At 45.2% G+C, this 22,087-nt stretch overlaps 1 protein-coding gene across 2 annotated transcripts in view; it reads left to right on the top strand.

Moving 5' to 3' along the window:
* Nucleotides 1–22,087, top strand: part of LOC121577716 (draxin-B) — a 36,267-nt gene that overhangs the window by 8,518 nt on the left and 5,662 nt on the right. For both annotated transcript variants that reach the window (XM_041891533.2, XM_045224033.1), the window contains exons 3-5: nucleotides 6,657–6,799; nucleotides 8,196–8,313; nucleotides 8,452–8,544. In XM_041891533.2, coding sequence (XP_041747467.2) covers nucleotides 6,657–6,799; nucleotides 8,196–8,313; nucleotides 8,452–8,544 — 354 coding nt within the window. The remainder of the gene's footprint in view (nucleotides 1–6,656; nucleotides 6,800–8,195; nucleotides 8,314–8,451; nucleotides 8,545–22,087) is intronic.

Genomic DNA, 22,087 nt, shown 5'->3' with positions numbered 1-22,087 from the left:
TATGATTGGGAAAGAGCCCAAATGAAAATATAAAGTGACATATAATTTGAAAGCTACAGCCCTTGTCTTTTTGGAAAGGGTACACCTTGATGTTTATTGTGAAGCAATGCACTTCCTTCTCCATCCACAATACCTTGTATGCATCCTCCACATGTGCCATTGATCTGGCTCATCGTTTACAATAGGAAAATAAGTTTCCTCACCTGTAAATAAATAAAAACTCCATAACTTAAAAGCCCTGATTGGTAAGGTCATTTTAAGATGTCAGGCTTGAAAATCCGCTCAGCCATTTTGGCTAAGTGACTCACTACCCAAACCAGACACAACTGGTTTCAAGTGGCCAAGAGACGTCATGTGACCTCCTACTGCTATCAAGTGCAGGGGTTCTCAAACTGGGGTCCGAAGACCCGAGGTCCTACAGGGGGTCCGCGGCCAGATCTCAATTTTTGTTTTTTTAAAGAATATTATTAGCAACAACAGATTTAACACATTTTATTCCAAGGGATCCATGGAATAGATTTCATGGCAAAATTTGTAAAATTGCAGGATATTAGCTTTAATGCTGCACAACAACAAATCTCTCTGCCCCATGACAAAATGTGTAGACCTGCAGGAAATTAGCTTGAAAACTGCAACCTTTTTTCTCCAATGCCAAGAGGTGGGCCTTTAAAATGTTCCTTCCCAGGGCCCGAGACTTAGTTCGCCCGACCATGCACTTCTGAAGTCATAGTAAAACTCCTTGTATGCTATTTTATCTCACTCGAGTTATGAGTGGGTCCCTGATGAATTTACTATCACAAAAGGGGTCCCTGGCCCCAAAAAGTTTGATCAAGTGGACAAAGTGGGAATTACAGGGGACATACAGTACCAGTCAAAAGTTTAGACACACTCAATGTACACCTACTCATTCCAGGGTTTTCCTTTATTTTTACTATTTTCCACATTGTAGAATAATAGTGAAGACATCGAAACTATGAAATAACTGGTAGTGTACATTGAGTGTACAAAACATTAGGAACACTCTGCTCTTTCCATGACATAGACTGACCAGGTGAATCCAGGTGAAAGCTATGATCCCTTGTTGATGTCACTTGTTAAATCTACTTCAATCGGTGTAGATGACAGATTAAAGAAGGATTTTTAAGAATTAAGACAATTGAGACATGGAATGTGTATGTGTGCCATTCCGAGGGGAATGGGCAAGACAAGACATTTAAGTGTCTTTGAACGGGGTATGGTAGTAGGTGCCAGGCGCACCGGTTTGAGTGTGTCAAGAAGTGCTACGCTGCTGGATTTTTCACGCTCAACAGTTTCCCATGTGTAACAAGAATGGTCCACCACCCAAAGGACATCCAGCCAACTTGACACAACTGAGGGAATCATTGGAGTCAACATGGGCCAGCATCCCTGTGGAACGCTTTTGACACCTTGTAGAATCCATGCCCCGACGAATTAAGGCTGATCTAAGGGCAAAAGGGGGTGCAACTCAATATTAGGAAGGTGTTCTCAGTGTATTTACATCATTGGATAGGAAGAGACTTCAGTTTTCTCATCATACAGTACATTCGGAAAGTATTCAGACCCCTTGACTTTTTCCACATTTTGTTACATTACAGCCTTATTCTAAAATTGATTAAATCAATCTACACACAAAACCCCATAATAACAAAGCAAAAACATGTTTGTAGACATTTTTGCAAATGTATATAAAAAAATACAAATAAAAAATATTACATTTACATAAGTATTCAGACCCTTTACTCAGTACTTTGTTGAAGCACCTTTGGCAGTGAGTACAGCCTCGAGTCTTCTTGGGTATGACGCTACAAGCTTGGCACACCTGCAGATCCTTTCAAGCTCTCAGATTGGATGGGGAGTGTCGCTGCACAGCTATTTTCAGGTCTCTCCAGAGATGTTAGATCGGGTTCAAGTCTGGGCTCTGGCTAGGCCACTCAAGGACATTCAGAGACTTGTCCCGAAACCACTCCTGCGTTGTCGTGGCTGTGTGTTTAGGGTCGTTGTCCTGTTAGAAGGTGAACCTGGAGCAGGTTTTCACCAAGGATCTCTCTGTACTTTGCTCCATTCATCTTTCCATCGATCCTGACTAGTCTCCCAGTCCCTGCTGCTGAAAAACATCCCCACAGCATGATGCTGCCACCACCATGCTTCACCGTAGGGATGGTGCAAGGTTTCCTCCAGACGTGACGCTTGGCATTCAATCTTGGTTTCATCAGACCCGATAATCTTGTTTCTCATGGTCTGAGAGTCTAGGTGCCTTTTGGCAAACTCCAAGCGGGCTGTCGTGACTTTTTACTGAAGATTGGCTTCTGTCTGGCCACTCTACCATAAAGGCCTGATTGGTGGAGTGCTGCATAGATGGTTGTCCTTCAGGAATGTTCTCCCATCTCCACAGAGGAACTATGGAGCTCTTTCAGAGTGACCATCAGGTTCTTGGTCACCTCCCTGACCAAGGCTCTTCTCCTCCAAATGCTCAGTTTGGCCGGGCGGCAGGCCCAGCACCACGAGGGGGCAAAAGGGGGCAATGCCCCCTCAGTTTTGTATCCCTATTCTGTCCCACAATCTGCTCCCTCTGTTATGCCCAACCAATTTATTTTGTATGCTTCATTCATGCAACTCCCTTGCACGCATCATACGTACGTCATACATATTTTACCAGTTGAAAAAAACGATAGAAGGGCGGGGTCAATTTGACCGTTTAGGTTTACTTTCAACGTTTCGTTCTACTGGATGGAATTTCGCTTATGTTAACAGTTAGGTAGGTAGCTGATAGCATGATGGATATTAGAAAGTGGCTTCGCCAGGGCACAATGGCAGCATAGGATCAAAGCGGCAGGGAGGGGGAGAAGCCTGCCACAGAGGCCAAGGCCGCTGAGCCGACACTAAGGCACCTGCGCAACAGTCTTGCAGCCTGGTGACATAGGAGGTAACCAACCCGAGGAGGGGCCTGCAGCCGCCAAGACTGAACCTAGCAGCAGCACCGCCAGGATATTATAAGCACCGACGCCTCCGTTAGTGCCTGACGACCTCGGTGATGAGGAACCAGCGCAGGTTTGTCTGGGGAAATACCCAACCCGCTTGTACTGTGGGAGAAAACTGGCATTTTGTATCGCATGGTTCAAAGGCAGAGAGTGGCTGGAATATTCCTGCAGGGCAGATGCAGCTTTCTGCTAGCCTTGTCGAAAATTTTACATCGGCTCCAATGCTAACGCCGATAAGGCATTCACCCAAACTGGATATAATAACTGGCGACATGCCATTGATAGCAACAAGGGACTGGGGAGGCACGCATCAAGCAAAGAACATTTGAAATGCATGGTACTTTGGACAGAAGGACAAGCAAGGAATGCACAGAGAGTGGAGATTTCAACACTTGTGAATTCCTCACACCTTGCAAAAAATTGATATTTGTCATCGATTGTGGACATTGTGGCATTTCTTGCTGTCAACGAGCTTCCTCTCAGGGGAACTTTGGATGCGATGGATGGAAGAGGGGAGGGGGGCGGTGGACTATTCCTGGTGATGTTATATTATACGCTCAGGAAAGACAAGGAACTTGCTAGTGCCTTAAGCACAATTCCCTGCAATGCCACATACACATCTCATGACATCCAGAACGAAATAATTGGGCTCATGAGTGAGGTAGTCACAGAGGAAATTGTGAAGGAAGTAGGTGATTCATGGTACACACTTAAAGTGGATGGGACTAAAGACCCAACCGGGTGCAAGAACATTTCAATTGTACTCCGTTACGTGGGCGAAAACAACCGTGTTTGTGAGTGGCTACTGTCAATGGCAACGAGTAAAGAATGTGATGCTTTATCGCTGACTAACTTGGTCCTGTCAGAGCTAACATATGTTGGCCTTGGCACCGAGAAGATTCTTAGTCCATTTTATGATGGGGCCAGTGTGATGTCTGGTAAACATGGGGGCATGCAAAAGGTAGTACAGGACAAGCTGAAATGGGAAGTGCCATATGTGCATTGGTTTAACCACCAACTGCATTTAGTCATAGTGCACGCTATGTCCTCTGAGGGTGAATTGTATGACTTTTTTAATGTGTGTTTCTCAGGAAACCAACGGTGGCTGCGCAATATATGGGAGAGAAACTGAAACAGTTGCTTGAGCAGCAATGGACTGGTCATCTGGCCACGGTGAGTGTCATTATAAAATCTCTGGACAGCATCATCCACCTGCTCAGAGAAATCGAGAGTACCCGCACCTACGGTACAGAGGTGCGACTGAGGCTGTGGGCCTATTTAAAGCTGTTTCCGAGCCGAGCTTCAGATTCATTGCCTTCATGGTCCCCAAAGTCCTCAGCCTGCTCGACCCCCCTAACAAGTTACTTCAGGCTGAAGCAACTGATCTGTACACTGGCATCCGAGTCGTCTGCAGTGCCCACAATTGCGTGGAAAAACTGCGACGTGACAGTGAGTTTGATGAGTTATGGTAGAAATACAAACACACGGACACCCCCGCTCCAAGCAAACGGCAAAGAGTAGTGAGTAGTAATCTGAAAGAATATGTAGTCGAAACAACAATGGGCCAGCAAGAAGAGGATAATGAGAAGGAGTGCAAAATACTGTTTTTCAGCACTCTGGATGCTGTACTGGGAGAAATGTCAGCAAGATTTAACAAACGAAACAGCCAACTTGTTGAGGCCCTGTGTGCCTTGCACCCAGATAATGAAACCTTTATGGATGTGGAAAAGGTGAAACCACTGCTGGACTTAATCTCAGGAGACATTGTGGAAGCTGAGTTTACTGTCGCACGCCAGTTTCTACAGACTGAAATCGCCCGATCTGGAGGAGAAAAATTGACTATGCAGAGCATTTTGGATAGATACTCCAGGCCTCTAACGGCAATGCCTACTGTGATGATGGCATTTAAGCTGGGATTAACATTTGGAGCATCCACGGCAACTTGCGAGAACTATTTTTCAACATTGAAAAACGTATTCAGTGAGCACAGACGGAGCATGTTGCACAGGAGGAAAGCGCAGCTGATTGAACTGGCATTTGAGAGAGATCTTACAAGCAAATACCGTGGGGATTGGAACGAGAGGCTGCTGAGGAGGTTCAACATAGCATCAAGGCGGATGCAACTCTTTTGAATCTGGGTAAGAACAGGCAGCCTGGCTGGGCTTGTATTATTTTGTTATTTGCTAGCTTTTGGAAATGCGTGGCAAATGTCAGAAATAGGCGTAGATGTGATTTTCTTAATTGGCGTTGCTGCCAAGTTTACTGCTTGATTTCTGTGATGTGATTGGATTGGAAATGTTTGGTTTATAATATAGTCAGATTGTTTTTAATGTTGTTTTATATGGTAGAAGAGGTGCTTTGCATTACATTGATGAGGGTGGGCAGACCTTGACCAATGGTTGAGTAACGATGTAGCTATAGTGTTGCCATAAACAACTCATTGCTATGGAATACTAATTTCTCTGTTATTATACACTGCGTAGTATGGCACTCTTGTGGGAAGACAGCTTGGTAGCTGCGTCCAAGCTGCATTGTACTGACAACTGTGGGACCTTATATAGACAGGTGTGTGCCTTTCCAAATCATGTCCAAACAATTTAATTTACCACAGGTGGACACCAATCAAGTTGTAGAAACATCTCAAGGATGATCAATGGAAACAGGATGCACCTGAGCTCAATTTCGAGTTTCATAGCAAAGGGTCTGAATACTTATGTAAATAAGGTATTTCTGTTTTTGATTTTTTATAAATTTGCAAAACTTTCTAAAAACCTGTTTTTGGTTTGTCTTTATGGGGTACTTCGTGTAGATGAGGGAAAATTTTAATTTAATTAATTTTAGAATAAGTCTGTGACATAACAAAATGTGGAAAAAGTCAAGGCATCTGAATACTTTCTGTATGCACTGTATGTATATCATTCCTGTAAGACAAAAAATGAAGGCATGGCACATTGTACAAGCCCTGCGCTTTTAAAATGGCTGTGTTCCTATGGGAATTTGTACATGTTTAGAGCTCCACCATTAAAACCCTCCCGTTGTCCTAGGGTCAAAATGACCCGCCACTGTGTTGAACCAACTTTATTTAATTTGTATATTTTTTGGATCATTTGTGAGAAGGAGGCAGTGATACTTTCTTTAAAGTCTCACTGCCTCCTTCTCACAAATGATCCCCCAAATATAAAAATTAAATAAAGTTGGTTCAACACAGTGGCGGGTCATTTTGACCCTAGGACAACGGGAGGGTTAAGTAAAAGATCTGACCATTTGTTTGGTTTTTTAATACATCGTTTTGGGACAGTATTTGGTGACATATTTTATCTCAAACCTAGACTTTCAAATCTCTTACTCCCCAACATTTGACTTGGCTCTGTAATAGTAAAAAAAATTCTGACACCTTTATCAGAATCCCACAGTTTTTACCTTTCTAACAGTACTAAACATGCGTTTACAATATACAATATTATGCGTTGTTTAGAAAATGCCACCAGAGGGCGCCATGGTTTAAGAGGTTAAGTGTGAAGTTGACCTTATACTTAAAAAACTAAACAAAACTGCATTTCCTTGTCGACAGGGAGAAATCTTCTCAGGTGGATATGATAATGTCTGGTCTTTCCTCTCCTCCCCCACCCCTGTTCTGTCCATCCATCCTTCCTATAGGTTTCCTCCCTGAGCCTGAGCTAGGCTCTGTTCTGAAGGAGGGATCTGTCTCCTCCGCCATCTTTGGTTCCGGCGCCTCTGCGTTTACCATGGTGATGAGCGAACATCCCCCAACGCTGCCCCCAGCCTCCACCAAACCCCAGGTACCCCATAAAGACATATGAGTGCTTATTCAAAACAACATTGTATATTGTAATTCAGTGTTGTAGGATTTGTAGAGCTATTCATGGTAAATAAAGAGTCCTATTTGAAAATACCTAGGCTCCGTAATGGGCTTAATGTATCACATAGCTCATTGCTCATCTCAGAGAAATGAGGAGACAGGCTTTTTAAATTACCTATCATCTCTCCTTCAATTTCTCCCAGAATGCTGCCTGCCATCACAATTATCACTCACCCGGATAGATAGATAGATAGATAGATAAATCCCTTCCCTGCTTCTCACTTATACAAATGCTCCCCCTCTTCTATCCTCCCTCTATTTTTCTCAGGATGCTATTAAACCACCAATACACTCATCAAACTGGTAAATAACAGTACTCAGCCAATGTTGAGGTCTGACTGACTCCAGGCTGGTGTTCTGTGGTGCCTATCCCAGGTCCATAGTTTCATAGTTACTGAAGCCCTGTCTGGCTTTACTGGCCCCTGTGAGTATTTGATGTCTGGACTGTCTGACTGCTTGGTATGCTGTTTACAAGCTGCCAGAGAGCATTGGATATTGTGTGCATGTCTTTATTCAGGAGCTGTCAGATACCGGCCTGCAGTGGAAATGATAGCCTCACTTGGAGTGGACCTGGGTTCAATGACACAGGGACGCTGCGAGAGTTCTTAATTAACGTTCGATCCCGGCTGATGGCTAAATGAACAGCCAAGCACTAGTATCCCACCGCCATTCATCTAATTGATGTTCCTCAATGTTTCCTCTGGGTGAGACGAAATGAGCTGGGATCAATGTGCACAAGGAGTCTGTTTGGCACAGACCCTTATTTCCTGATAGATGTTCTTCTCAGGTCCATTCTCTCTAGACATCCCATGGAGACCTCTCAATGTCATATTGACTTCATTATAACCTGCTATTATTTTGTCAACACGGTCCAGAGGAAAGGAGTTATGTAAAGAGCTTCGTTGAAGTTTATGACATCAGTTTTGGCTAAGTAATCCTCTGAGGAGTTTTATTCAATATTGACTCATGCTTAAATTGCTTTGGTTCAGGGTGTGATATTGAAGGACATTGACATACCGGTAAAATCACAGCTGTGTGAAAGTGATTCACAGGCCTTCTACTCTGACCAGTAGTAACACTGTTTAGTACGATGCATGTATGCTGCCTCAGGGCCATAAACAGTGCAGTAGGAAGCCATGTCCTCCGAAGCCCACTGATTGCCTGTAAAGCACTCTGGGCTGTGAAGTCCTGAGTGTCCACAACTAACAGGCCATTTTATCTGCCAGGTGTCTGTTCACATCCTCCCCAACAGAGACATACGGGAATGTAGTTATAGACTACTTAAGTGTGGCTATAATATTTTCTCTGCATTACAGAAGTCAGGCCACAAGGTGCAAGGAGAGGTGATGCCCACTCTGGACATGACACTGTTTGACTGGACGGACTACGAGGACATGAAGCCAGTGGATGCCTGGCCATCCTCCAGGAAGAAAGGTCAGCACTTTCTTCAAATACACATTTAGTCATCTCAGTTTGAGAAGATACAGCTAATATTAATGTTGGTTGAAAGTCACACATGAATAAGTGTTCACTCCCCCAAAAATCCTAATGATCCCTTTGCATGTGCTGAAGACAAGCGGCGCAGTAAGAACCTGAGCAGTGGCAACGTGACGGTGGACGCTGATGCCATCGAGCCATGTGACCACCACTTGGACTGCCTCCCAGGTCAGTGACTAAACTGTCCCCTATCCACTTCTCTGCTGACCCCTGACCCTTGACCTCTGGCCACTCAGGTCATCGTCTCATGAAAGCTCATTATGATAAATGCCATGTGATGGTCGAAACATTCGCGTTTGAATTTACAACTGAAAGTCACTTTTCTTTGTGATTTCACCTCCGCCACACTGTTGGTAGATGAAGTGCAGTCTTCCAATCTGAGAGACTATGAGGGACAGTCTGGCTGGCATGAGTAGTGTTTGAAGCTGACCCGTGTGATGTGGTTCTCTTTCAAATACTTGTTTCAGTATCTCACTATGGGGACATACCTTCGGGTGGCGAAGTCACAGGAAGCTCCAATAACACGTCTGTCAAACACAGACAGGAAGCGTGGCAAATAGTGGGGAACCACACTCCTTATAAAATGCCACGGTAACACCCTCTACTTCATTATCAGTTTCTTCCTTCCCACCCTCTACTTCATTATCCGTTTCTTAACGGAGAACACAAGCTCTATCTATCTCTCCTCAGCACGACATGAACCACTGCTTTCCTGCTTAACTGTTCACAGGGGACCCGTACAGGACGCGTTGCCTAGCACAGGATAACAGCTTCGCATTGCATGAATTGAGCACACTTACCCAAAGGAAAAGTTTCCTTCACAGTTTACAGTCAACACTAGCACCACACGGCTAGCCTTCGCCCCAAAAGCCCACTTAGCTAACTTCTTTGTGCTGCTTTTTTCCCACCACGGTGAAAGAGAAAATATACTTTTAATATTTGGTTAGCCCATGCTGCAAGGCAAACCTAGCTCACCAAAGAGTTATGCCACATACTTTTTCTTCAGCTAGCAGTATGCTAGCAATTAGCCCACGAGGTGAATGCTGGCTAGCTAATGCCAGGACTAGCTAGCTATACGGCTAAGCGTCAGCCAGCACAAGCATAGCCTGGACCCACTAGCCAGAGCTATGGCTACTACTACCCCTGCACAGGGTGAACCCAGCAGACCTCTGGCTTGCTCGTGCCCATGCGGGTCCTACATGTCAGGGAGGGACACACAATACCATCTGTGTTGACTGCTTGGGAATGGAGCATGTTCAGGCCGCTCTTGCTAACCTCGAGTCCTGCAAGCATGGCAAGGAGTTGCCTAAGTCAAGTCTCAAAAGTAGGGTGAGCCAGGCTGCCCATCCCGAGGCTCTTCTTCCTCCCAGCCTTCAGGCGAAGAGGCAACCCAACAACCCTGAATGAAACCAGCTGAGCTGAGGTTATGTACGGTCTCCTCCCGGATTTCCACCCGCTGTTCAACAAACTAGCAACAGGGAAGGGAGACAAGGGGATGTACGAAGAGGAGGATGACAGTATTCTGCACCACTTCCACAAAGAGGATGAAGAAGGGGAGGAAGACCCCCCTGGGGAGGAAGGGCCCCTCTCTCCCAGTATGGAGTACGGGCTGCTCCATGTGTACAAACGGGATGCAGCCAAGCTCAAGATTGAGTGAAATGCTGAAAGAGACTGAATCGATTGGAAGAGACTTCCATCCTGTACCGTCCCTGGGAAACAGGATGTCCCCGCGATTCCAGCATGCTTGGCTGAGGCCAAACACAACTGGGAAAAGCCCCTGTCGGGCAAGGTCCCAGCTAGGGACTTTGCTGCCATGGACATGCAGGGTATGGAGGAGCTGAGGTTCTGCAAACCCCTCCAGTAGAACCTTCTCTAGCTAACCACCTCCACCCCAAACACGGTGCCTGCTCCCTTGCCAGCATGTCTCTCCCTGGCCTGAATGTTTATCTTCCTCCATCCTCCAAAATGTGTATGTGTAGGGTGGAACTTCGCAGGACAGAAGGCGAGACTTTCAACTTCTGCCTGCCACGTAGACCCGGGCCTCATCACGGTCCGACGTCCCCTGCAACGAGTCCGCGTAACTTCACGGCAGGACGAGGGCAGTACACTGGTGCCAGGGGCTCCGAACCCCCACCGTCGCAGCAGACTGCGAGGTCTCAGAGCAGAGGCAGGTCATGGGGCAAGCGGTCCTTCATTGCAGCCGCTTCAAAGTCCCACCCCGGCGATTACCCTGGAAGGGAAGTGGGGGCAACCATCCTGGGGTCTGTTCCCAGCGGCAAAAGGGAGCAGGGCACAGCTCACATGGTGTCTGGCCCTGCCCCCTCTCGGGCAGAAGGTAGACTTTCCACCTCCCCCCACAAAGCAGCGACCCATCGTTTTGTGTCCACGCACAGTGAAGACGGAGGGAGCCCACTTTCCCACCGAGTGTCCTCCATACTGTAGCTCTCCGCTTGGCACACATGCACTGTCCATCCCTTGGCAAACCCCCATCTTGGACATACAGGTCCTCAACAACTATCTAAGAAAGTTCACATTACATATGCTTACGCACAACGTGCTGTCTCCCTCCATTTGGCAAGGCGATTGGTTCACTACAGTCAATCTGCAGGACGCTTATTTTCATATAAGTATTCTGCCAGCACACAGGAGATTTCTCGGGTTCGCCTATCAGGGCACAGCCTATATCTCGCTGTCCCCTTCGGGCTAGCACTAGCCCCTCGGACATTCAGCATGTGTGTAGACGTGGCCCTAACTCCCCTGAGATGCAGGGGACTCAGAATATCTGCCTACATAGATGCCTACCTGCTCTGCTCATACATACAGGAGCAGGCAGTGAGAGACACAGCTCTCCTTGTAACCTACCTCACAAAGTTAGGTTTCAGGATCAATCAGATAAAAAGCTGTTTAGTGTCCACATAAGAAATAGAATTTCTGGGCTTCGGACTGAATTATTTTTCTTTCCGGGCCACGCTATCAAACAGGCAAATCACAACGCTTCGCCAGTGCCTTTCCATGTTCAAATGGGATCATAAGGGTTCATTGGTGTTGATGGCCTCCACCATCTCAGTAGTTCCGTTGTGACTATTGAGGATGAGAAATGATCAGTGCTTGGTGTCTGCTCGACGCCTGTGTCCCCACTGTCACCTCAATCAGAGGATTACAGTGACCTCACCTTGCGTGGTGGCTCTCCGCCACTGGAGGGACCGCTCTGTCTTTGCTGGAGGCACTCCACTAGGGGTACCTGACTACAATCTCTGCCTGTCATATAGGCTTTGACAATAATACAGCGGGAAAACACCCCCTGATTTGTCATTTTATGAAGGGCACGTGTCGCTTATGCCCAGTGTCCAAGCCATTAGTCCCATCGTGGGATCTACCTATTGTGCTTGAGGTAATTTCACAGCAACCATTTGAGCCGCTGGAAAGCGTAGGAATGTGATATCTCTCATTTAAAACTGCATTACTTTTAGCCATTACGTCCGCAAAGCTGGTGAGTGAGCTGCACGCACGGTCAGTCCACCACTCGTACCTGCTATTTGCCCTGGGGTTATCAAAGGTTACCTTACAACCTAACCCTGCCTTTACATCTAAGGTTAGCGGTGCTTACAATTGCCTCACTTTGGAGTTGCTAACCTTTCGCCCACCGCTTTTTTTCTGCACGGAAGAAGAGCATCTCCATCACTTCTGTCCAATGTGCACCTTGCGCATCTACATGGCAATGACGAGAGACCTACGACAGAGCGACCAGCTCTTTGTCTATTGGGCTCTGTAAGGGCAGGCCCATTTCTAGCCAGCGTCTATCCCACTGGATATGGAAGACTATTATATCGGCTTATAATAGCAAGGGTTTACCACCTCCGGAGGGCTTGAGAGCCCACTCCACCAGAGGTATGGCTGCATCATGGGCACTATTCAAAGGCATCTCTATCCAATAGATCTGTAATGCGGCATTTTGGGCTACCCCTCATACCTTTTATGAGGTTCTACCGACAATAATAATATGAGTGAAGTATAATATGAGTGAAGTATCTCACTACGTTTCCCTTCACACTGTGCGTAAGGATGAAAACATATGCTTGATAATGAAGTAGAGTGTGGGACCGTGGAGCCTTATAACATGTTGACCTGTGTTTTGGCTCACTGCCCCGCAATTTACTGCTTGTTTCTACAGCACCAACTTGCGAGTTGGTCATCTCCCGCTCATATAGTGTATGTGCAGCCAGGATCCATACGATGAGCAAGTCGTCCGCTTTCTCTCTGTTTGCCGTACTGGTGTGTGACTCGGGTGTGTGTTGCTTGTGTGTTTGCCATTTCACTGGATGTGCTTGTTTCAGGAAGCGGGGTGCGGGCTGTATTTACGAACCCACTGTAGCTTATAAAAAACTTTTAGTAAATTCCTGTAAACAAGAGAGACACAGAAGCCCAGCTAGCCTGTAGTTTCAAATGGAGGTTGCTAACAAATCTTTTCAAAGCTGCAGGAGCTGTGCTTATTTTGTTCTATTCTGGGACAATGTGGACCATCCAGACTTTCAATGTAGCAACTGTTTGCTTGCATTGGACTACAGGGGCGAAGTGGCTACTCTTAGCAAACAAGTAGCGAATTTACATAATCTACTGGGGAATCCATGTCCACCTACTTTTTCCTCTACTCCAGTTGCTGGATGCCGCTCTGGTGGGAGTGTCGCTGCCGTGTCGTCTCTCCACAGCCGACTGGCCGGTGCTCTGCAAGGATCCCTCCCCGAAGGGGTCTACCCCTTCCCTGGAGAATGGAGTTGGTAGGATGCTTCTGGATGACTTATTGGATGTTCCTATTCTTGACCCTACCAACCAGCCATGGAGGCACATCATGGATGTCGAAAGAAGCGACCTTTGGCAATAGGGGCCTCCTTGGCGGTGGGAAGTCCGGACCAGATAAAGACTTCAAACAGCTTCGCCGCCCTGGATCAAGAGGTTCCGGCACCTTCATCCCCTGTTCTGTCTCCCTTGCCGGTGGCTTCTACAGGAAATGACATTTCGCTGGTTATGGGAGGCTTGAACCGGGTGCCAAGAGTTGCGAGCATGTGAGATTCCGCCTCTCACTAGTCCTCGACGGGTCTCACAAATCATGCGAGACGTAGGAATGGGCGTATTTCCTCTCATCTCGCCGGCTGTTGTTTTAGGCAGCTCTATGGTAGGAAATGTCTTTGTTCCTGGACCAAAAACTCTGTGCTACTCCAGAGCTCGAATACAGGATATTACTAGGCTGCTCCCTACCATTCTACGTCAGCACACAGAGATTGATGCTGTTGTAGTCAAAGTGGAATTTAAAGACATTAGGAATGGTAGTTTGGAACGGCTGAAACAGGATTTTGAAGAACTGATTGTATCTCTGTTGCATTACAACCTGTAATTTAAATTGATTTTTATTTGGATTTCATGTAATGGACATACACAAAATAGTCAAAATTGGTGAATGAAATGAATGAATAAAGAAATTACTTGTTTCAAAAAATTCAAAAAAATAAATAACGGAAAAGTGGTGCATGCATATGTATTCACCCCCTTTGCTATGAAGCCCCTAAATAAGATCTGGTGCAACCAATTACCTTCAGAAGTCACATACAGTGGGGGAAAAAAGTATTTAGTCAGCCACCAATTGTGCAAGTTCTCCCACTTAAAAAGATGAGAGAGGCCTGTATTTTTCATCATAGGTACACGTCAACTATGACAGACAAAATGAGAAGAAAAAATCCAGAAAATCACATTGTAGGATTTTTAATGAATTTATTTACAAATTATGGTGGAAAATAAGTATTTGGTCAATAACAAAAGTTTCTCAATACTTTGTTATACTGTATACCCTTTGTTGGCAATGACACAGGTCAAACGTTTTCTGTAAGTCTTCATAAGGTTTTCACACACTGTTGCTGGTATTTTGGCCCATTCCTCCATGCAGATCTCCTCTAGAGCAGTGATGTTTTGGGGCTGTCGCTGGGCAACACGGACTTTCAACTCCCTCCAAAGATTTTCTATGGGGTTGAGATCTGGAGACTGGCTAGGCCACTCCAGGACCTTGAAATGCTTCTTACGAAGCCACTCCTTCGTTGCCCGGCGGTGTGTTTGGGATCATTGTCATGCTGAAAGACCCAGCCACGTTTCATCTTCAATGCCCTTGCTGATGGAAGGAGGTTTTCACTCAAAATCTCACGATACATGGCCCCATTCATTCTTTCCTTTACACGGATCAGTCGTCCTGGTCCCTTTGCAGAAAAACAGCCCCAAAGCATGATGTTTCCACCCCCATGCTTCACAGTAGGTATGGTGTTCTTTGGATGCAACTCAGCATTCTTTGTCCTCCAAACACGACGAGTTGAGTTTTTACCAAAAAGTTCTATTTTGGTTTCATCTGACCATATGACATTCTCCCAATCCTCTTCTGGATCATCCAAATGCACTATAGCAAACTTCAGACGGGCCTGGACATGTACTGGCTTAAGCAGGGGGACACGTCTGGCACTGCAGGATTTGAGTCCCTGGCGGCGTAGTGTGTTACTGATGGTAGGCTTTGTTACTTTGGTCCCAGCTCTCTGCAGGTCATTCACTAGGTCCCCCGTGTGGTTCTGGGATTTTTGCTCACCGTTCTTGTGATCATTTTGACCCCACGGGGTGAGATCTTGCGTGGAGCCCCAGATCGAGGGAGATTATCAGTGGTTTTGTATGTCTTCCATTTCCTAATAATTGCTCCCACAGTTGATTTCTTCAAACCAAGCTGCTTACCTATTGCAGATTCAGTCTTCCCAGCCTGGTGCAGGTCTACAATTTTGTTTCTGGTGTCCTTTGACAGCTCTTTGGTCTTGGCCATAGTGGAGATTGGAGTGTGACTGTTTGAGGTTGTGGACAGGTGTCTTTTATACTGATAACAAGTTCAAACAGGTGCCATTAATACAGGTAACGAGTGGAGGACAGAGGAGCCTCTTAAAGAAGAAGTTACAGGTCTGTGAGAGCCAGAAATCTTGCTTGTTTGTAGGTGACCAAATACTTATTTTCCACCATAATTTGCAAATAAATTCATAAAAAATCCTACAATGTGATTTTCTGGATTTTTTTCCCTCAATTTGTCTGTCATAGTTGACGTGTACCTATGATTAAAATTACAGGCCTCTCTCATCTTTTTAAGTGGGAGAACTTGCACAATTGGTGGCTGACTAAATACTTTTTTCCCCACTGTAATTAATTAAATAAAGTCAACCTGAGTGCAATCTAAATGTCACATGATCTGTCACATGATCTTAGTATATATACACCTGTTCTGAAAGGCTCCAAAGTCTGCAACACCACTAAGCAAGGGGCACCACCAAGCAAGAGGCACCATGAAGACCAAGGACCTCTCCAAACAGGTCAGGGACAAAGTTGTGGAGAAGTACAGATCAGGTTTGGGTTATAAAAAATATCAGAAACTTTGAACATCCCACGGAGCACCATTAAATCCATTATTAAAAAAAGGAAAGTATATGGCACCACCACAAACCTGGCAAGAGATGGCCACCCACCAAAACTCACGGACCAGGCAAGGAGGGCATTAATCAGAGAGGCAACAAAGAGACCAAAGATAACCCTGAAGGAGCTGCAAAGCTCCACAGCGGAGATTGGAGTATCTGTCCATAGGACCACTTTAAGCCGTACAGTCCACAGAGCTGGGCAATACGGAAGAGTGGCCAGAAAAAAGCCATTGCTTGAAGAAAATAATAAGCAAACACATTTGGTGTTCGCCAAAAGGCATGTGGGAGACTCCACAAACATATGGAAGAAGGTACTCTGGTCAGATGACACTAAAATCGAGCTTTTTGGCCATCAAGGAAAACACTATGTCTGGCGCAAACCCAACACCTCTCATCACCCCGAGAACACCATCCCCACAGTGAAGCATGGTGGTGGCAGCATCATGCTGTGGGGATGGTTTTCATCGGCAGTGACTGGGAAACTGGTCAGAATTGAAGGGATGATGGATGGCGCTAAATATAGGGAAATTCTTGAGGGAAACCTGTTTCAGTCTTCCAGAGATTTGAGACTGGGACAGAGATTCACCTTCCAGCAGGACAATGACCCTAAGCATACTGCTAAAGCAACACTCGAGTGGTTTAAGGGGAAACATTTAAATGTCTTGGAATGGCCTAGTCAAAGCCCAGACCTCAATCCAATTGAGAATCTGTGGTATGACTTAAAGATTGCTGTACACCAGCGGAACCCATCCAACTTGAAGGAGCTGGAGCAGTTTTGCCTTGAAGAATGGGCAGAACTCCCAGTGGCTAGATGTGCCAAGCTTATAAAGACATACCCCAAGAGACTTGCAGCTGTAATTGCTGCAAAAGGTGGCTCTACAAAGTATTGACTTTGGGGGGGCGAATAGTTATGCACGCTCAAGTTTTCTGTTTTTTTGTCTTATTTCTTGTTTGTTTCACAAGAAAACATATTTTGCATCTTCAAAGTGGTAGACATGTTGTGTTCATCAAATTATACAAACCCCCAAAAAATCCATTTTAATTCCAGGTTGTAAGGCAACAAAATAGAAAAAATGCCAAGGGGGGTGAATACTTTCGCAAGCCACTGTAATTTCCATTGGGCTCCCGAGTGGCGCAGCGGTCTAAGGCACTGCATCTCAGTGCTTGAGGCGTCACTACAGACAGATTCCAGGCTGTATCACAACCGGCCGTGATTGGGAGTCCCATACGGCAGCGTACAATTGGCCCAGCGTTGTCCGGGTTTGGCTGGTGTAGGCCGTCATTGTAAATATGAATTTGTTCTTAACTGACTTGCCTAGTTAAATAAAGGTAAAATACAATTTTTAAAAAAGGAACCCACTGTTGTTAGCTCCCCCTATGTGTATATCAAGCGATCGTATTGCTGCATTATTGAAGTTGCACACATGGGGAAAATGTTTAGTAGCCTAGGGTCCAGGAAAATGTTGGCCTTTTTATAAACTCATTTCATGCAATTCTATGTCATTTTACATGACTGGAGACTTTGGCAGAATATTTTTTAATACCGCCCAAATTATCGAAATGGCAGGCTACTTTGACACTGACAAATTGATAATCTGAGATCAATAAAAACGACCTTGTCTTGAATCCATCAATAGCCTAGGCCTAGGTGTGTGGAGACATATTGTAGGCTATATGAGGAGGAAATTAGTCCTAAAAATGTTTTCCAGTTTCACTGACTCACCCAATGGTGCGCAGCTCACTCACAGGTGATGGCCGATGTGCTCGTGCCAAAAGCCCCTCTCTCTCTTTTGTAAAACAATATTTGTACGTTTATCATATATTTTGGTAGCCTACAGCATAGTCTTCTCTTTTCAGAAGGAGCCATTTGCTTTCTAACCTGTGTTTTCCCTCGATTGTATTTGAAATATTGCGAAAGGCCTGTTTTGTCTGGGTGCTGTTTTTTCACTGACACACCCGACTGTAAGCTATTCCTTGTTATTGGGCTACAATCCACAGCTATTGATCATCTGTATCTAAATTATAGGCCTTCTCATGGTGTAGTAGGCTATTCTGAATTATTTAATTTATTTCTGAAGAGACAGCAGTAATTCTATAACTTTGGCAAATGTATTTAAATTTATCAGGGGTGCTGCGGTTCGTTCAGAATCCTTTGTGTGGCTATGATTCTTTAAGTGTCGGTCTCAAACATACAGTACCAGTCAAAAGTTTGGACACACCTACTCATTCAAGGGCTTTTCTTTAATTTTACTATTTTCTACATTGTAGAATAATAGTGAAGACATAAAAACTATGAAATAACACATATGGAATCATGTAGTAACCAAACAAGTATTAAACAAATCAAAATATATTTTATATTTGAGATTCTTCAAAGTAGCCACCCTTTGCCTTGATGACAACTTTGCACACTCTTGGCATTCTCTCAACCAGCTTCACCTGGAATGCTTTTCCAACAGTCTTGAAGGAGTTCCCACATATGCTGAGCACTTGTTGGATTCTTTTTTTTCACTCTGCGGTCCAGCTCATCCCAAACCATCTCAATTGGGTTGAGGTCGGGTGATTGTGGAGGCCAGGTCATTTGATGCAGCACTCCATCACTCTCCTTCTTGGTCAAATAGCCCTTACACAGCCTGGAGGTGTGTTGGGTCATTGTCCTGTTGAAAAACAAATGATAGTCCCACTAAGCGCAAACCGGATGGGATGGCGTATCGCTGCAGAATGCTGTGGTAGCCATGCTGGTCAAGTGTGCCTTGAATTCTAAATAAATCACAGACAGTGTCACCAGCAAAGCACCTCCTCCATGCTTCACGGTGGGAACCACACATGCGGAGATCATCCGTTCACCTACTCTGCGTCTCACAAAGACACGGCGGTTGGAACCAAAAATCTCAAATTTGGACTCATCAGACCAAAGGACAGATTTCCACCGGTCTAATGCCCATAGCTCGTGTTTCTTGGCCCAAGCACATCTATTCTTCTTATTGGTGTCCTTTAGTAGTGGTTTCTTTGCAGCAATTCGACCATGAAGGCCTGATTCACGCAGTCTCCTCTGAACAGTTGATGTTGAGATGTGTCTGTTACTTGAACTCTGTGAAGCATTTATTTGGGATGCAATTTCTGAGGCTGGTAACTCTAATGAACTTATCCTCTGCAGCAGAGGTAACTCTGTGTCTTCCTTTCCTGTGGCGGTCCTCATGAGAGCCAGTTTCATCATAGTGCTTGATGGACTTGGTGTTTTACCAAATAGGGCAATCTTCTGTATACCTTGTCACAACACAACTAATTGGCTCAAACGCATTAAGAAGGAAAGAAATTCCACAAATTAACAAGGCACACCTGTTAATTGAAATGCATTCCAGGTCACTACCTCATGAAGCTGGTTGAGAGAATGCCAAGAGTGTGCCAAACTGTCATCAAGGCAAAGGGTGGCTACTGTGAAGAATTAACTAAGAGGCAACTCGAATGAACTTTGATTGCTTTTATTCAAAATATTACATTGCAAAAAGTGACAATTATTTGTCATGCCAGCAGAGGCACCGGATCCGGCCAAATAGGTTCCGGAACAAAACAGTCCAAAACGGAGAGGTGCCGGATTCTGTTCCGGCAGGATCCGGCTCAAATTAAGCACTGGGATTTGTCAATAGTAATCTTGTGCACATTTATCTGAATTCTACTTAGCTCTGTCACTTTGAATCCAATCAGGAAGCCCATTGTGGCAAGCTCATCCAATTCTATTGACTCTTGTGTCAACATGGATACTCCTGCTGTTTTCAAATCTCACAGAGAGCTTGGCCTGTTACATATACAGTGAGGGAAAAAAGTATTTGATCCCCTGCTGATTTTGTACGTTTGCCCACTGACAAAGACATGATCAGTCTATAATTTTAATATTAGGTTTATTTGAACAGTGAGAGACAGAATAACAACAAAAAAAATCCAGAAAAACGCATGTGAAAAATGTTATGAATTGATTTGCAGTTTAATGAGGGAAATAAGTATTTGACCCCTCTGCAAAACATGACTTAGTACTTGGTGGCAAAACCAGACGTTTCTTGTAGTTGGCCACCAGGTTTGCACACAAGTATTTGATACACTGCCGATTTTGCAGGTTTTCCTACTTACAAAGCATGTAGAGGTCTGTAATTTTTATCATAGGTACACTTCAACTGTGAGAGACGGAATCTAAAACAAAAATCCAGAAAATCACATTGTATGATTTTAAGTAATTAATTTGCATTTTATTGCATGACATAAGTATTTGATCACCTACCAACCAGTAAGAATTCCGGCTCTCACAGACCTGTTAGTTTTTCTTTAAGAAGCCCTCCTGTTCTCCACTCATTACCTGTATTAACTGCACCTGTTTGAACTTGTTACCTGTATAAAAGACACCTGTCCACACACTCAATCAAACAGACTCCAACCTCTCCACAATGGCCAAGACCAGAGACCTGTGTAAGGACATCAGGGATAAAATTGTAGACCTGCACAAGGCTGGGGTGAGCTACAGGACAATAGGCAAGCAGCTTGGTGAGAAGGCAACAACTGTTGGCGCAATTATTAGAAAATGGAAGAAGTTCAAGATGACGGTCAATCACCCTCGGTCTGGGGCTCCATGCAAGATCTCACCTCGTGGGGCATCAATGATCATGAGGAAGGTGAGGGATCAGCCCAGAACTACACAGCAGGACCTGGTCAATGACCTGAAGAGAGCTGGGACCACAGTCTCAAAGAAAACCATTAGTAACACACTACGCCGTCATGGATTAAAATCCTGCAGCACACGCAAGGTCCCCCTGCTCAAGCCAGCGCATGTCCAGGCCCGTCTGAAGTTTGCCAATGACCATCTGGATGATCCAGAGGAGGAATGGGAGAAGGTCATGTGGTCTGATGAGACAAAAATAGAGCTTTTTGGTCTAAACTCCACTCGCCGTGTTTGGAGGAAGAAGAAGGATGAGTACAACCCCAAGAACACCATCCCAACCATGAAGCATGGAGTTGGAAACATCATTCTTTGGGGATGCTTTTCTGCAAAGGGGACAGGACGACTGCACCGTATTGAGGGGAGGATGGACGGGGCCATGTATCGCGAGATCTTGGCCAACAACCTCCTTCCCCCAGTAAGAGCATTGAAGATGGGTCGTGGCTGGGACTTCCAGCATGACAACGACCCGAAACACACAGCCAGGGCAACTAAGGAGTGGCTCCATAAGAAGCATCTCAAGGTCCTGGAGTGGCCTAGCCAGTCTCCAGACCTGAACCCAATAGAAAATCTTTGGAGGTAGCTGAAAGTCCGTATTACCCAGCGACAGCCCTGAAACCTGAAGGATCTGGAGAAGGTCTGTATGGAGGAGTGGGCCAAAATCCCTGCTGCAGTGTGTGCAAACCTGGTCAAGACCTACAGGAAACGTATGATCTCTGTAATTGCAAACAAAGGTTTCTGTACCAAATATTAAGTTCTGCTTTTCTGATGTATCAAATACTTATGTCATGAAGAACTAACAGGTCTGTGAGAGCCGGAATTCTTACTGGTTGGTAGGTGATCAAATACTTATGTCATGCAATAAAATGCAAATTAATTACTTAAAATCATACAATGTGATTTTCTGGATTTTTGTTTTAGATTCCGTCTCTCACAGTTGAAGTGTACCTATGATAAAAATGACAGACCTCTACATGCTTTGTAAGTAGGAAAACCTACAAAATCGGCAGTGTATCAAATACTTGTTCTCCCCACTGTATATGTGCTTTCTTGAGCAGGGGGACCTTGAGGGCGCTGCAGGATTTCAGCCCTTCACGGCGTAGTGTGTCATCAATTGTCTTCTTGGTGACTATGGTCCCAGCTGCCTTGAGATCATTGACAAGATCCTCCTGTGTAGTTCTGGGCTGATTCCTCACCGTTTTCATGATCATTGCAACTCCACGAGGTGAGATCTTGCATGGAGCCCCAGGCCGAGGGAGATTGACAGTTATTTTGTGTTTCTTCCATTTGCGAATAATCGCACCAACTGTTGTCACCTTCTCACCAAGCTGCTTGGCAACGGTCTTGTAGCCCATTTCAGCCTTGTGTAGGTCTACTATCTTGTCCCTGACATCCTTGGAGAGCTCTTTGGTCTTGGCCATGGTGGAGAGTTTGGAATCTGATTGATTGATTCCTTCTGTGGACAGGTGTCTTTTATACAGGTAACAAACTGAGATTAGGAGCACTCCCTTTAAGAGTGTGCTCCTAA

This window comes from Coregonus clupeaformis, chromosome 12 (assembly GCF_020615455.1).
Source record: "Coregonus clupeaformis isolate EN_2021a chromosome 12, ASM2061545v1, whole genome shotgun sequence".
Lineage (NCBI taxonomy): Eukaryota > Metazoa > Chordata > Actinopteri > Salmoniformes > Salmonidae > Coregonus > Coregonus clupeaformis.
This window is presented reverse-complemented; position numbering and strand designations above follow the sequence as displayed.